At 40.9% G+C, this 17,740-nt stretch overlaps 1 protein-coding gene across 1 annotated transcript in view; it reads right to left on the bottom strand.

Annotated features, from left to right (window-relative positions):
• Positions 1–17,740, bottom strand: part of DLG3 (discs large MAGUK scaffold protein 3) — a 53,327-nt gene that overhangs the window by 21,523 nt on the left and 14,064 nt on the right. The window contains 1 exon segment of the mRNA XM_058292271.1: positions 2,157–2,271. Within this exon segment, the coding sequence (XP_058148254.1) occupies positions 2,157–2,271 (115 nt within the window).

Genomic DNA, 17,740 nt, shown 5'->3' with positions numbered 1-17,740 from the left:
CAATGTTTACTGGTACATAATTTGGCAAATGCAGCAAGAAGAAGAGAGACAAGACAATAGTTCAAGGGACTCTTGGCATCAAGAGAAGTTTTTTTTTTCCCCTTTTCAAGAAAAGGAGACACTTAAATATGTGGCTATGCTAAAGAAAAGGAACCAGCATCGAGGGAAAAGCCAAAAACAGGAGCAAAAGGGAACAGAGCAAGCCAGGCTCCAGCAAAGAGATCAGCTTAGCAAAGGACCTCAGCATACTGCTTTAGCCATAAAACATTATTTCCCTTGATAAAGTATAGTGATCACAAATGTCAATTCTTCTAAACCACGTTTATTTTCCTCAGAGGATGCAGGCACATTATCTAGACAAGGTTAAGGGCCAATTATTTAAGAGGATTCACTAGAAACAGACTCATGGTCTCCACTCTTCTCTCCAAAGTTTGGCTGAATGTGTCCCTTGCCCAGGCCAGAGAGGTGTTCCAGACAGGGAGCTCGGTGCCCTCACTCCCCCTGCCCAGGCAGGGAGAATTCGAGCATAGGATAGGTGGAAAGGAGGAATCTAAAAATAAAGCTCTCTGAAGAAATTGTCTTGCCTAAAGAGCAGCTTCCCACGCATGCTGGAGTGCCACATCTGCGGGGGCTGGAAGCACGGGAACGGAACAATCCTGACCAAGTCACAGAAGTATTGCCCCTTTTCAGGGGTGATCTCACACTTCTGATTGCCCCATCAGCGCCCCAGGATCTAGGCCGCAGACCCAGAGCAAGAGCTCAGTGAGAGAAAAACAAAGGATTTTCTTTTCCAGAAGACTGGAAATATCACCAGCCACTAGTGCAGGTCCCCACACTCTCTTCCCTTCACAGCAGGGGCCCAGCAAATGTGAAGAAAATTGCTCTTGACCCACCAGGAGTCAAGCTGAGGGTTCAATTTAGAAAAGAACAGGAAGGGTTCTGGTGGGCCTCAGGCTCAAAGATGAGCTTCCCCAGCTCCCTGCAGTAAGTAGGGTCAGAGACTGCCGAGGGAGGAAAAAGAAAACCCAGCATCAGGGAAAGAACTGCAATTAGCATTTACATTGGTATAAGTCACCTCACACCCCAAGGACAGAGCTGTTGTCCTGTTGCCAGGCAACTAGCAAATGGAGCCTCCCCTCCCCCAGCAGGTATCAGAGGCCAAGAGCAAAAGGCTGCCAAAGTTCAGCCGGAGCATGATACAACCCCACACCTAAGCATTAAACACACATGTAGCTATTTCTGGCTCAAAGGAGTAATCCCACCACCTCTTTCTCTAAGAATTTGAATCCTGGAGAGAGATGTGCAATGTACTTGCAGAAGATTGTTGGGGTTTTGTCTCCAACAACGCCAGGGTAGAAAGGAAGTGATCCCTAGTTCTACAAGAAGTCCATGGTGTTCACGTAGCAGCCCAACTCCCCAGGAGATTGTACTTTGACCCGACAAAGTATTATAGTATGCATCAACGGTCATAAGCTCAATCTTGGACAATATCTCTGAATATGCTTTCCACAGCAACAGGAAATACACTCTATTTTATAGATCTGTTCCCTCCACCCACCCTTTCCTACAGTACATTCAGAGACACCCTCCAGTCCCATGATTCACAGATAGAGCAGACCAGTACAGAGAGTGGGGAGATGGGGTAAGGGATGGAAGCGCAACGACAACAACAAAAAACAGAATGCAGCAACCTGTCAGTTCTTCACTCTCTTAAAAGTTTTGTCTCCCTGTACCAGAACACAGCGCTAGTTGATGCACTCAGATACAAATCCCAAATGTTTCTGATGCATATGTGGAAGTGGGAGGGGTGTATGCACCAAGTTTTCCCCTCAAATCCCAGATTGCAAGCGAAGTACTTTGAACATTCAAATGCTATGTGAATGCTGACTAGCAACAACCACCCAACAGTATTTTACAATTAGAGTGAAATGAAATTTTCCCATACTGAGTCATTCATGAGCAAAAAGGAAGAAGCCGGCTCGCAAAAGGGAGGAGATACTGACCATAAAACACACAACCTGAGCATACAGTGAGAAGTGTTATTTTAGTACTGGGAGTACACACTCCCTACCCCTACTAGATAAACAAGAAGGGCTGGGTTGGTACGGAGCTCCCCTCATCCAGCACGAAGCCTGGTGCTTGGAACTGTGACTTACCTGACATACAACGACCTCTTCTCACTTGTTCGGAGGGACCCAGACCCAGAGCTCATGCTGCTGTTCATCATTTGTTCTCGCAAGTCATGTATCTTCGATTCAAAGCGACTGTACTCTGGTCAGGGAGAAAAGGGAGAGGAGGGGAAAGAATTAGCCCAAGCCTGCATGCCAGCAGCCAAAAGGCCAGGAGGACACTTGGTTTCAAAGCAGCCAGAGCCAGCCCGATCATTGCTTTGATAGGCAGAGTCCCTTCTCCAAGCACAGAACTAGAATTATCTCCACCTCCAATCTAAGAGAACGAAAGAAAGCACCTGAAAAAAGGGTAACATTTGGACACGTCAAATGAAAAAAAAGCTTTTGTCTGAAATCTCACTGATGCTTCAAAAAATAACTGGAAAGAAGCTCCAGTTCAGCCTTTACAAATCTTTACAGCAGGCACGAAGGCCCAAGGACAGCAGATGGGGAAGGAGACTTTCCCAAAATGCGGATTTCAGAGAACAGATGGCTCTGAAATACAGGATGGAGGGGCTGGAAAGGACCTGAGGCCGTTGTATTATTCCTAGGCTAGGAAAAAATAATTTTCTGGATGACTTTTGTTTTTGAGAGGGGAGACTGGAACCTTGTACAAAGGTTTTTGTACAAGCAAACAAACAAAAAAACATGCAATCATATGAGGAGATCCTAACACTCTCCTGAGTTATCTCCCTTTTAGCAAACAGCCACTTTGGCTTCAGTAACAATTATACGGAACAACATAAATTCCCCCTACCCAGAAGTCTGCTGATGCCGCTCTCCTCCAAAATCATTCAGCCAGTGTGGTCAGAAGCCCAGGACCTGTTTTATAGTCCCCTGAGACCATCACAACAGCCTGAAATTCCCTGATCATCCCAGCATACATTTAACTATGGGTTACCACTCAATTTAAGAAAACCTGACATTGGAAATTTAACTACAGACATACAGTTATTATAAAAGGCTTTTTATTGGGCTGCTTTATTGTGATATGCTCCCAGTACATATAAAATACAATATTCACATTTACCACACACATATATACACAAAAAATTTCACACTATTTTCCAAGACGGTATTGCCAATAAAATGGGGTACATCTATACCACAGGGTGTAGAAATTGTAGAAAAGAGTAATACCTCACTTTAAAAAGATTATAAAGGAAGTAAAAATTCATATGAGGACTTGAGGATAGGGCAACTATTTTTAAAAACAAACACATTTCCAGGGGGAAATTCCACAAAAGCACTTCAGGCACCATAGAGGGCTGGCAAGAAGCACCCCACCCTAGTCTGTATCACTGGCGAGAACAGAACACCTGTTCCAACACCTGACACTCCCCCTTCCCTTAACAAAGCAACCTGACCTTCAGCTGGGTATAAAGGTAAATGCTAAAAGCCCAAAGGGGAAGGAATGGCGTTCTAACTCACACAAATACCCCCTTCTCAATAAAGTTACCTTTTGTTTACTGTGTTATCAAAGAGCCAAAAGGTTAGACTCATGTGTTCTTGCACTCATAATGAACTGGTGCTATGGTGATTTGGCCTCATTGCCTACTACCATACCCGAAATCCAGGAGGAAGCACTTAAATCACTGACTCACCCATTAAATGTTGAAGGAAGGAAAAAAAAGGGAGTCAACAGCTAGACAATGACCCCATTCTGATGGTTACAATATCAATGAGGTATCTAAATCTAAAGGTGAGGACCAATTTGTCACAGAAGCAGACCAGTCCACTTCTCAAGATGGCATGGGCACTAGCCCAACCCCAGGACTCGGCCCTCCACCCAGGCTGGGGAGCTTTTCTTGTTCACTCCTTTCTAGCCCTCCTCCTCGCTGACCGACTAAGAGAAGAACTGGCAAGAACCCTGCGAGACAAAGAGATTTCTGAGCAGGCAGCCCTCTCTTGGGGAAGATAAGAGGTGGAGATATGCATTCAACCCAGAAAAAAAAAATACATCCAATCTATCCCTAAGCCTTTTCCCCTCTTGAAACTTGTTTATATACTCCCTTCTTTGGAATTGACTTGCCCGCTGAACTCCATCTCAGCAGCAGGTTATGGCAGTTGCTTAGTAACTCCATTTCTTTAATTAAATAAAAAAAATCCTTTTAAAAAACAACCACCAAACCATCATTTCCTCAAAGCTCTAATCCAAGGTTGATAACTCGGCCAGAGAGCCTACTTAATAGAGACTACACAAATAACAAAGCTAATGCTTTAAGGAATCCAGTTTTTGTTTTACATATGCTACTAAGATGGCAAGTCCATTAAGTTGAGGGTTTTCTTTTCCAATAAAATAATTTGTTGGGTTTTTTTTCCATTCAGATGATCCCCCTAGAGTTCCAGCAGCTCATCATCTCTGGCTTCTATTTGTAGTTACCTGATGTCCAGTAGGTAGATAGTAGCTTCTGAATAAATGATTGTTGAGGAAATGAAGAGCAAATTAGAAAACTGTGCCCAAGTCGACATTTCTGTTCTCAAAACTAATAAACCTAATGGTTTACTTAACCGATGGCTCCCAGCTTCACTGAGAACTTGGAAAGGTAGTTTAAGAAGTATTACCATTTACTTTTGTTCCCAAGGTTAACTGTTGGTAACAATCAGGGTTTAGGTTTATTAACGTCTTATCTTGGGACATTAATAACCCACAGCTGACATCTGGTTACCAGGCTTTTTGCATGTAATGAAGATAAAAATCAGTGAACAGACTGAAAACTGTTTAGAAGAGACTTTAGACCTACACCTCATCTTACAGTCAGAGGTATCATTTTATCAGAACAGAAGCTTCACTTTAAAAAGCATCTGAAGTCTAAGACTGCCTGATTTGCCAAAGTCCTCCCCCCTTTCTATTAATAACGCACATAGTAGCCATTGCTCCAGGTCGTTTCCTCAGCAGGGACAGTCACTGACCAGGACGCTCCCCTCCCTGATCATCCCTTGAACCCAAAGGCTCACTTAAAATAGGCTACTTTAAAAAAAATAGCACTTACTACTAAAATCGCAAGTCTATTAAATTGTGCTTTATTCATTTTTTTCCATTCAGAGGAACCCAATCATTTGTGACCCACAGAGATAGCCACAGTGAGTCATCCTTTGCAACTTCGTTCCTTTTTGCCAGTTGCTAATTACAGAGAGAGAAATAAGGAGGTGGGGTGCACAATCAGATGTTGGTACCAGGTCACTGGCCACCCAGATGCATCTGAAAGATCAGGATTCCTGGTCACCCCCCACCCACCCCAGACACACAATCAGAACCTACTACTGGGTGGTGCCCAAGAATATGCGTTTTAACACACATCCAAGGTGATTCTGATGCCCCAGAACATTTGAAATGACTGATCTCAACTTAACAGAACTGAGTTTTGTTTTGTTTTTCAGTTCCAGGAAATGACAAGGTAAAGGATCCTGCAGTTAGTGTGTCTGTCTCAAAAAGAAAGCAGGGAAAGAGGGTTGGAAAACTCTCAAAGATAAAAATTTGGCAATACCGTTGCAAATCTCACAGGAAAGAAAAGTGCTAAAAAGGCCACTGTCCAGTTTGTCTGCAAAGAATGCTGATGAGTTTACTTTTTCTCCAACTTAACAAAAGTAACGCACGCTTTTAAAAATTTTAACTTTTTCCTCTAGACATTTCTGTATAGCTTCCCAGACCCACAACTCTGAAGTAACCACCGTTAGTATTAGTTTGTATAGGTACACTCACTCACACATAGACTCACAGGCATATATTTTTGGAAAAATAGAATTAGATCATATTGTTCAACAACTTACTTTTTTTTCACCCTTCCATGTCAGTACATAGAGATCGACCTCATTCTTTTTAACAGCTGTATAGAATCCCATGTTATGAGCAGACCAACATTTATGCAGCCATTTCCGTATTGATACACATTGAAATTGCTTACCATTTTTAAATATCATGACAGTACAAGCAGTGCTGCATGGTTTATTTGTATGAACATTTCTACAGCATAGCTTTCTAGAAATGAAATTGCTGGGTCAAATTACATGCACCCTAAACGGGGGGGGGGGGGGGGGGGTGGCGGTGGGGGTAGGGTCGGCACTGACAGTTATGTATTACAAAGCTTCTGGCAGCTTTTTGGTTTCTGAATGAAGCAGCAGAGGTAGAATTTACCTCTAAGGGCAGAAGATTGATCTTTTGTTTGGGAAAAAACAATTTAATGAGCCTTTTGGTTATGCAAAAGTAAAGCCAAGATTTTAATCTCAAATGGACGAAGACAAAGGGGAGCTAAAATGTCCCTCCACATAATAATAGAAAAGAGTGTTCTCCTGGTGGTTAGAGTTCTTGGTTCTTAAGACTTAATCCTTTAGCCCACAGATCTTCTTTCTCTACCCTCTTTCCCTTTGGCTGTTTGTTCACTCACTCCTTCTAACCTCTTCTGTGACCCTCCACCTACCTCTAGACCTGACCACTTTGCCTATGCCTATACTTAAAAGCCAAATCTTCCTGTTACTGTAAAAGGCACACCCCCTTTCCCCAGCTCACAACCAGTGTTTCATCAGATTTTGCTGATGTTTTGGCCTAAATGCCTCCTCAATCCACCTCTTTCTTCCTAACTTTTCCTTTCACTTCCTTTTGGTGGATTTTGCCTCTGAATTTTCTCTTATCTGTGTTATCTCTAGCCCCACTATCATTTGTCTTATTTAGATCCACACGGTGGGCTATGTTGTCCTAACTAGTCTTCTGCCCCCAGGCTTTCCAAATTCTAATCCAGTTTAGATTCTCATTTGAAAAGCTTTCCTAAAACTTCAACTTGAAGAAGATATACACCAAGTGCAATGAATGTCTCATGATGATGGAGGAGGTTGTTGTTATGGGGGGAGGAGTGAGGTGAGGGGGGTAGGGGATATATGGGGACCTCATTTTTTTTAATGTAACATTAAAAAAATAAAGACAAAAAAAGAAAAAAATATTAAATTAAAAAAAAAAGATATACAAACGGCCAATAAATACATGATGAAAGGATATTCAACACCCTTAGCCATCAGGAAAATGCAAAAACAAAACCAGAGATACTATTTCACCCCATTTGGCTACTAGAATAGCTACTATTTTTTTTTTAATTAAAAGAAAAATTAGAAGGGTTGGAGAGGATGTGGAGAAATAGGAACACTCCTACATTGTTGACTGGAATCTAAAATGGTGCAGCCACTGTGGAAAACAGTTTGGCAATTCCTCAGAAAGTTAAGTATAGGCTGCGGACCCGGCCCAGTGGTTAGGGCTTCCGTCTACCACATGGAGGTCCACGGTTCAAACCCTGGGCCTCCTTCACCAGTGTGGAGCTGGCCCACGCGCAGTGCTGATGTGCGCAAGAAGTGTCCTGCCACACAGGGGTGTCCCCGCATAGGGGAGCCCCACGCGCAAGGATTGCGCCCCATAAGGAGAGCCGCCCCGCGCGAAAGACAGTGCAGCCTGCCCAAGAATGGTGCCGCACAACGGAGAGCTGACACAAGATGACGCAACAAAAAGAAACACAGATTCCCGTGCCGCTAACCACAACAGAAGCAGACAAAGAAGAAGACCGCTAACCACAACAGAAGCGGACAAAGAAGACTCAGCAAATAGACACAGAGAACAGACAACTGGGGGGAGGGGCGGGGAAGGGGAGATAAATTAATTAAAAAGAAAAAAGAAAGAACTTATGACCCAGCAATCCCACTTCTAGGTAATACTGTAAAGAAATGGAAGCAGGAAGATATTTGCATGCCAAATATCACAACTGCCAAAGGTGGAAGCAACCCAAGTGCTTCATGAATGAATAAATGGATATTTATGAATGGATAAATGAAATGTGGTAAGTATATACAATGGGGTATTATTCAGCCATTAAAAAGGAATGAAGTCCTGTTAAATGCGAGAACATAGATGAACCTTGAAGACATTGTGATGAGTGAAATAAGTCAGTCACAAAAGGAAAAATACTGTATGAGCTCACTTATATGAAATAAGCAGAATATGCAAATTCATAAAGTCAGGAACTGGAATATACGTTATCTGGGGCCAGGTGGGGAAGGAAAATGAAGAGTTAGTGTTTAATTGGTATGGAGATTCTGTTTGGGGTGATGAAAAATTTTAGCAATGGATGGTGATGACAGAGGCACAACTTTGTGAATGTAATTTACACCACTGAATAGTATATTTGAAAAGAGATTTTTTTTAAAAAAGGGAAATTCTAGGTTGTATATAAGTTAGCACACACAAGAAAAACGGAACTGTACAACAGAGTGAACCCTAATGTAAGCAGTGGGCTAAAGTTAATGGTATAATACTATTGTTCCATTGATTGTAATAAAAGTAGCACATTTTTAATGCAAAACATTAATGGGGAAAACAGTGCATATGTAAGGGAAAATATGGGAACCCTGTACTTTCTGCATGATTTTCCTGTAAACATACAACTGTTCTTAAAGAAAAAAAACCCTTCAAGTTGTAACCCGCCCTAAGTATCTATAATAACTCAACAGTAACTAAATAATTTTGCTTTAATATCTCAATTACACTTTCAAGGATTGTTACAGCCATCCTCCTGTCACTCCCAATCCATCACCCATTACAGATTCTCTTTTCAGCTAACCTGCCTGTAATCCTTGAACACAACTTGTCCATTCCTACCCCATTATAGCCTTCTCCTAAAATCTTCTCCACTGCCTGACCTGAACATCCTTTATGTCCCTTGCCACTTTTCTCGTCCCCTCCCAGAAGTCTCATTTTATTTATTCAAATATGTATTGAATGTCCATTGGGTGGCAAGCACTGTGCTAGCTGCTAGGGATAAAATGGTATCAAAACAGTCCCTAGAAATTACAATCCTGTAACAAATAACTATTTTAATTACAACTGGGATCATTGCTATGAAGAAAAAGCTCAGAAGGACGACCTAACCTACTGGGGTGGCTGTTGATAAAAGTTTCTCTGAGGAAATGACGTTTAAGCTGAGCCCTTAAGGATAAAGAGTCAGCCAGGGGAAAAGTGGAGGGGGTCAGAACAGCTTACGTGAAGGTATAAAATGTCTGGAGCACAGGGAAGTACCGGCATAGTATAGCAAGAGATGAGACTAGGGAGGCATGCAGGGGTCAGATCATAGCCTTATGGACTATGATAAGGATTTTTGCCTTTTTCCTAAGGATAATGGGGATAATGGGAAGAAGCTCCTGACAGGTTTTTAAGTAAAGGAACAGCATGATCGTGTGTGTGTGTGTGTGTATGAGCACACATGTTGTGTTTATCTCTGGCTATTGTTGCAGAGACTGTGTGGTTTCTCACATCTAGATTTAAAAATTTCTAAGAGGTACCAGGGATTGAACCTCACACAGGGGAAGCAGGTGCTCAACCACTGAGCTACACTCACTCCCCCTAGATTTAAATTTCCTTTTTTTTAAAAGATTGATTTATTTCTTTATCTCCCTCCCCCCATTGTCTGCTCTCTGTGTCCATTCGCTGTGTGTTCTTCTGGTCTTCTTGTATTCTCATTAGGCAGCTCTGGGAACCAATCCTGGGACCTTCCAGAGTTGGACAGAGGCAATCATTCTCTTGCACCACCTCAGCTCCCTGTTCTAATACATCTCTTATTGTCTCTCCTCTGTGTCTCTTGTTGTATCATCTTGCTGCGCCAGCTCTCCATGTCAGCTGGCATTCCTGCATGGGGCAGCACTCCTGCACAGAGCGTTACTCCCGCATGGGCCAGCTCACCATGTAGGCCAGCTTGCCTTCACCGGGAGGTCCTGGGCATCAAACTCTGAACCTCCTATATGGTAAACGGAAGCCCAACTGCCTGAGCCACATCCGTCTCCCAGATTTAAATTTCTTGACAACAGAGGACCATGATTTCTATTTCTTTTGCATATCCTCTACAGCCCCTAATATAAGTCACCCCTACTTTGACAGCATCCAAGGCAGCTAGTGCTCTTGCATCTCCTCAAACATGTCCAACACTGGAAAGAGCTCTAATTCTTAATTATTAGACAACACAATTCAAGAGAAAGTTCTTGGGTTGTGGTCCATCTCTTCTGCCAGCTGGTCCTAAGACGGCATAAAACAAATTGGATTCTCTTCTTCATAGGAGTATGAAGGAACTGTTTAGAGAAGGTAGAAGAGCTGGGAAAGCCTGTTGCTGGTTCCAAGACTGTTGAATAGAATGAGGACAAGGGAGACTGTAAAGAGAGGAAGAGGATGTAATGGATGGTTAGGGCCGATTATAAGAGCTTGAGATAGGACTTTTCTTCCTAGGCTATGGGAACCACTGTTAAGTGTTTAAATAGAAAAGTGATACATTTAAAACTAGGTTTGAGGGAAGTTTATTCTGGGAGTGTTAAGTAAAATGGAGGACAGCAGGAGAGATAAGAGAGACCAGTACAGTGCCCGTACAGTCAATAACTCCAAAGGCCTGACATAGTATGGGGACAATGAGAAAAGAAAAAAAAGGACAAGAATCAAGAGATATGTTGTAGCTAGAAAAGACAAAATTTGTATCTGTTGGGATATAGGATGGGAGAGATCAAAAACAACTTTTGAGTTTGTTACCTAGGAGACCAGGAAAAGGTGGGACAGTTTGGCAATAATCAAGAATGGCCATCATGTCCTCAAAATAAGTTATCTCTTCTCCAGGCTAAATATTGTTACTTCCTTCAACCATTTTTCATCTAACATATTTTCCAGACACCCTCACTCCAATACTACCTCTCCCCCTAGTGTCCAGAATTTGTGGTGATGTCACTTCCTTTACTAAACTATAAGCTCCTTATGTTGTTTCTGTTTCCTTGTCCAAGTATAGGCATGGAGATGCACACCCTTTTTGATTCAAACTTTTACTGAATGCACTGAGCCTGGACCATGTAATTCTCAAATACTGGGTCCTCAGGAACAAATGTAATAAAAATAATACAACCTTTCTCCTTCTACCCACCCCCAAAGCACTAAAAATTGACCAACAAAACCACAAACCACTTCTGCAAAATGCTGACATGTCAGAGGTTTCAAGATATAACTAGTAACCTAATAAAGCATCGGGAGACTGAAATTGCAATATTCACTAGTATGAACTGGACACACACCCAAGCCTCCGAATATATTTTCCTCTAAGACTTTCCTCTGAAATCCATATACCTTTTTAGTGACAGAAAGATTTTCTTCTGAGAGTAAAAAATGACATCTGTCATTAATTTGGAAAAGCTGAAAGGTGGTCAGTTTCTCAAGCTATAGAAGGTTTATTTGGTCCTATTGAATATGGATAGGAAAATGCTGTAGAGACAGGAAACAAAGGGTAGCAACAAAGGGCACTTATTCCGATGCAGTAGAGACTATACATGATTTCAGTGAAGATATAAAAGGGAAGAATTACAAAATAAGATAAAATCCATACCTAACAAATTTGAAAATGACAACAAACTGGGGAGATCACTGGATGACAGACCTGAGGCACAGAGACTGTGACAGGTAGGAACAATGAGAAGATGCAAATAAAAATAAAGAGAAATGTAACTTGCTGATCTTGAGTCCTCACACAAGTACCGAGTTGGGAAGCCACAGCTCAGTAACAGCTCCTATTTTCATTGGCCATAAACTGGAAATAAGTCAGCTACTGCCAAAATGCTCGTTTGTTCTTATGGAAGTGCAGGTGTCCAAATCTCAGACTCACGCAGCCCTCGTTTACCATTGCTAAACTGCCCTGAGCTCAAAAGATCCACCAATTGTGAAAAATTAACTATAGTGGGAAATGAAGTTACAACCTCAGAAGACAGTCATAGAATTTGATGAGTGTGAATTACGTTTCAGGTTTCTATGGTGCTTTTGGAGTGCAAACCCTCAGGATATGTCTGAATTACAATTATCTGTCATAACACTGTGGCTCATATTTTCAATAAAAATGACCTGAGCTCAAAGTCGATCAAGAAGATAACTGTGGAAAGCAGATGTGGCTCAAGCAATTGGGCTACCATCTATCATATATGAGGTCCTAGGTCTGATGCCCAGGACCTCCTGGTGAAGGCAAGCTGGCCCATGTGGTGAGCTGGCCCACATGAAGTGCCAGCCCACAAGGAGTGCCGGCCTACACGGGGTGCCACCCCGCACAGGAGTGCCCCCCGTGCAGAAGTGCCGCCCCACACAGGAGTGCCAGTCAATGCGGAGAGCTGATGCAGCAAGATAATGCAACAAAAAGAAACAGAGGGAAGTGGATGTGGCTCAACCAACTGGGCTCCTGTCTACCATATGGGAGGCCCTGGGTTCGCTTTCCAGGCCACCTTGTGAAAGTAAGCTGGCCTGCGCCCACAGAGAGCTGACAGCCCACACCTGTAGAGAACTAATAGCCTGCGCCCCCACAGAGAGCTGACGGCCGGCCCGTGCCCGCAGAGAGCTGGTGCAGCAAGATGACGCAACAAAGGAAGACAAGCAGACACAGAAGAACATGTGCAGTGAATGGACACAGAGAGCAGACAGCAAGCAAGCAGCAAGGAGGGGGGATAAATAAAATAAATCTTAAAAAAATTAAATAAAAACAGAGGAGAGGCAATAAGAGACTTAGCAAACCAGGGAGCTGAGGTGATGCAGGAGAGTGGTAGCCTCTCTCCCACTCCAGAAGGTCCCAGGATCGGTTCCTGGAGCTGCCTGATAAGAATACAAAGCAGATTCAGAACACACAGTAAAGGGACACAGAGAGCAGACAATGGAGTGGGGGGGGGGATAAATAAATAAGTCTTTTTTTTTTAAAAAAAAAAGATACTTGTTATCATGGAGAAAAGTATATATAAATTCTGAATATCACAACATTTCTAAGACTGTCAAACTTGTCTCTATAAAATAATTATGAAGCCTATTACTTGGGTTAGTTTCTAATTATGGGGCCCACTATTTTAAAGAACCCAAGACCTCTAAAACTAGACAGTTTTCAAGGTCCCTTCTAATTTGATTTTATGGCCAAATCAGTGAGGCCATCTGATTTGGTCTAATTTAATTTTTTTATACAGTCTAGAAGAGGGAGAGCATCACATTTGCAAATAACACTAATCTCTTTAGGTCAAAAATGCCAAATCAATGGACATAAATTGCAAAAAGAATCTCTTAAGGCTATGTGAGAGGGCAGTAAAGTGGCAAACAGGCCTCAGTATGGGCAAATAGTGCTTGGGAGAAAATAATTTCTGTTCTACTTTTAGAATTAAGGGCTCAGAACTTTGACTAACCCAGAAGAGAAACCTGAGTGACATTGTTCTGTTCCCTGCACTGTCACAAGTGTGCTTCCTCAGCCACACATACACAAAGTCAGACTTCTGGAAAGCATCCTGAAGGATACTGGAAGTAGAACATAAAACAAGACATGCCAGATCAGCACTCCATAAAATATCTTTATCCCCATTGACAGTGTATGTTTGTCCTCCAAAGACCTTAGTGAAAATGGAGGAAGAACTACTATCCCATATAAAGGTTTCATTACATTCAGGCACCCGGTCTGAAATTAGAACAATGAAAAATGCCTTGACTACACATTAAGCTTTAAAAAAGCATTCCCAAGACCTTGCCATTAGTCTTTCTCACCTATTCTGGTTCACCCCAAGTATATCAGGGCAAAAGCTTCATATAATAGGACCTTGTTGCTATTTCAGGGGAATTTCATAATATTCAAATGCAGGAGTAACAAAAAACCTTTGGCTCCTTTAACTAATAAGCCAAAGTATATGCAAGATTTGCCCCAAGTTGAAACACCTAGTCCAGAAAACCTAAGAACAAAGACAGAATTACACCTTTTCCTGCTCTCAAGGTGGCCAGTGCTCTTGTTTACAACAATCTTTTTCCATTTAACAGAGATATTGCAACATAGTGATGGAAACACAAACAATCCACAATCTTTTGTTTTTTCCTAAGTAATTATTTACTTTCTTCACAATTGTGGTCATTTTTCAGTAATTGATAATCCCAGAGTAAAATATTACAGGTTGGCCCTTCAAGAACCAGGGTGGGGATTGGGAGTAGGTAAGGAAGTAGGGCCCTTGCACTACAAGATTAAAATGTTTTACAATGCTACAATAATTAACAGTGTGATCCGATGCAGGAATAGACAGATTACAGGATAAGAAACCCCAAATTCAAATGTTTTTTGTGTGTAAAACAGTTTTATTCATAAAGTGGCACTTCAAAGCAGGGAGATGAGAGAGAGAGAACAATATGGCAAATGTAGCAAAATGTTAAAAGTTGATGGATTTGGATATGTGGGGGAGGGCATGTTGGAGTTCTCTATATTGGGTTTGTATTATTTTTGCAAATGTCCTGTAAATTTAAAACTATTTCAAAATACAAAATTTCTTTAATTTATATAGTTCTGAGTTAATTCATTAAATATTTGGAGGAAAAAAAATCAAAGTAGGACCCTACCTTTCATCATAATTAAACTCCAGGCAGGTTAAGCCTTAAATGCAAAAATGTAAACATTAAATAAATAAATAACTAGAAGAAAACATAGGTAGGGTATTTATTTTTATTTTCACTTTATCATATTTTGAATTTTAATTATCATTTTTGCAAGTTCCTCATTTGATCAGAAAATTGAGGCCCAAAGAAGTTGACTGGTATAAAATCCTTCAGCTACCTGAAGTGACCAAACTAGAACCCAGGGCCCTGGCTCTTCCTCCAAGATGATTCCCATAAGAGTTAGCTTATATATATGTGTGTGTGTGTGTCTTTTCTCCACATAAAGAGAGATAAATCAGTATTTTTATGTCATTGGCAATGGTGGGCCCAAATTGTTCTACTTATCCTACTTTTCTATTAAAACAATTACCCTCATGGTAGAATAGAAGACTAAAGCTTTAAACAAAGCACCAGAGTAAATATTAGGGTCAAGATTTCAGCAAGTAACATGTTAAATTTAAAAGAAATCCTAAAAAGCTATAATAAGAATTAATTTATCCTTATTACTATATTTTATTCTATCAATCTACCCCATCCAGAGAAACGATGTTTTAGACACCAGAGCTCCTAGGGTTTTGCCCCAAACTATCTAACAAGGACAAAAAAAGCACCTGCCTAGCCTAGTTTCCAAACGCTTTGCCAAACCCAAATACAATGTCCTTGGGCTACATGGAATACAAAAAAGCCAAGCAACACACACATCTTAATATGAAATTCAGCTCCAGGGGACAAAACTACAAAGAAAGCTTAAATTTTGTTTCTATTCTAAGTTTATAAAAAAGGGTGGGCCTAAAGGGTGCACCTGTTTTGGAGAAAAGTCTAGCAGTTCCTCAAAATGTTAAACATTGGGTTAATTTATAATCCAGCAATTCCTCTCCTAGGTATATCCCCGAAAGAACTGAAAACATACATTCACACAAAAAAACTTGTACATGAATGTACACAGCAGCATGATTCATGATAAACAAAGTGTCCTTCAATGTTTGAATAGATAAACGAAGAGTAGTATAATATCTATACAATGGAATATTATTTGGAAATAAAACAGAAGGGCCTGTTCATGCTACGATGTGGATGAACCTTGAAAACGTTATCCTAAGTAAAATAAGCCAGTCGCAAAAGACAACATATTGTGTGATTCCATTTATCTGAACTGGCCAGAATAGGCAAATTTTATAAACAGAAAGTAGAATTAGCGGTTGCTTAGGGATGATGGGAGTGACGAGGGGGTGAAGATTGACTTCTAATGGATTTAGGGTTTCTTTTTGGGGTGACGAATATGTTTTAAAATTGATTTTGGTGATGGCTGTACAACTTTGAACATTCTAAAAACCACTGAATTATACACTTTAAATAGGTGGAGTTCACAGTATGTGAATTATATCTCAATAAAGCTGCTGTTATTGTTTTGTTTTTAATTGAGACTTATCATTTTGAGCAGGTCAGCATTCCTGGCTGAACTGATCAACCCCAAGCTTGAAACCCCTCCAGCACACACATCATAGTGAAAGGTAGTTGGCTCCTGGTCCCTTCTCATCACCTGAAAAATAACAGGGTTAGCTTGCTTTGGTCACCAGTCAGTTTGTAAACAGAGTGAGAAGCAAATCGGGAATCGAGAATGAGCAAAGCAAAAATGAATGGCAAGTCAAAGGCCATTTGCTCTCTTCCCATCTCATCCTAGTGAACTTTCCCAGTGGGCTACTGGATAGTCTGTGTCTGACTGTAATTTTTTTTCTCTCTGGTGAAATGTTATAGGTACCAGAAAAAGTAATAGCTTTGTCCTTGATGGGTCTAAAACTCCATCAATGTGTTACTCCCCAATGCCATTTCCCCAACTATTCAGAGGAAGAAAAAGAAAAAGAAAAAAAAAGAGATTCCTCAGAAAAAGGTCCAATTAACATATTCCTCACATGTCAGTGGGAAGATCTGTGTGTATTTATCTGTTTATTTCTAAGTTCACAATACTTTTGTTTCCCTGAATTTTTATTTAGCCAACCAGATCACATTTTTTGGATACAGGTCAGAGCTCTGAGCTGCTTCCCTCAAGAAAGGAGAGGAGACACATATCAGAGACCCCTGCTCCAAGACAGCTTCTGTGTGCAGCATCTTTCTTTGCTTAGACCTCCATCTGTCAAATTATTGCTAATATGTTTTTGGAAATTGCTTTTCTTTTAAATTAAGCATTTTATCCCTTGTGTTTGCTATCAAAGGAAACTGTTCTTTGATGAGGCAAGAACATGTATTTCCAACAGTGCAGTATTAAACAGAGCTTAAGTTGTTTAAAAAAATTGCAAACACAAAAAAATGAGCACATGAAAAGATGCTCCATGTTATTAGCCATTAGAGAAATGCAAACCTAGACTACAATGAGATACCACTCCACACCCACTAGGATGGCTAGACTCAAAAAGATAGATATTAACAAGGTGTTAAGGATGTGGGAAAATTGGAAACCTCACACACTGCTGGTGGGAATGTAAAATGGTGCAGCTCCTTTGACACACAATCTGGCCATTCTTCCAAAGGTTAAACGTAAGAGTTATATGGCCCAGAAATTCCACCCCTCAGTGTATACGCAAGAGAACTGAAAACAGATGTCTACACAAAAACTTGTATACCAATGTTCAAAGTAACATTCACAATAGCCAAAATATGTGGACATGTGGAAACCCACATGTCCTTCTATGTGTGAATGGATAAAGAAAATGTGGTCTATCCATACAATTGAAAATTATTCCCCCTTAAAAAAGAATGAAGTCCTGATACATGCCACAAAATGGATGAACCTCGAAAGCATTATGCTAAGTGAAAGAAGCCAGACACAAAAGGTCATGTTATATGATTCCATTTATATGAAATGTCCATAGAGACAGATTAGTGGATTAGTGGTTGCCTAGGCTGAAAGGAATGGAGAAATTGGGTAGTGATGGCTAAAGAGTACAGGGTTTCTTTTTAGGGTGACAAAATTGTTCTAAAATTGATTGTGGCTTTACAGCTCCATGAACAATCTAACACTGACCAAATCTAACACTTCAAATGAGTGAACTGTATAAGTGAATTATGTCTCAATAAAGTTGTTGAAAAAATTAATGACAAAACTCCATTTCACTTGAAGAAATGAGAAATCCCTACTTACTGTATTAATACACTTAAG

The sequence above is a fragment of the Dasypus novemcinctus genome, chromosome X (assembly GCF_030445035.2).
Source record: "Dasypus novemcinctus isolate mDasNov1 chromosome X, mDasNov1.1.hap2, whole genome shotgun sequence".
Taxonomy (NCBI): Eukaryota; Metazoa; Chordata; class Mammalia; order Cingulata; family Dasypodidae; genus Dasypus; species Dasypus novemcinctus.
Note: the sequence above shows the minus strand (reverse complement) of the source record. Positions and strands in the feature narration are given on the sequence as shown.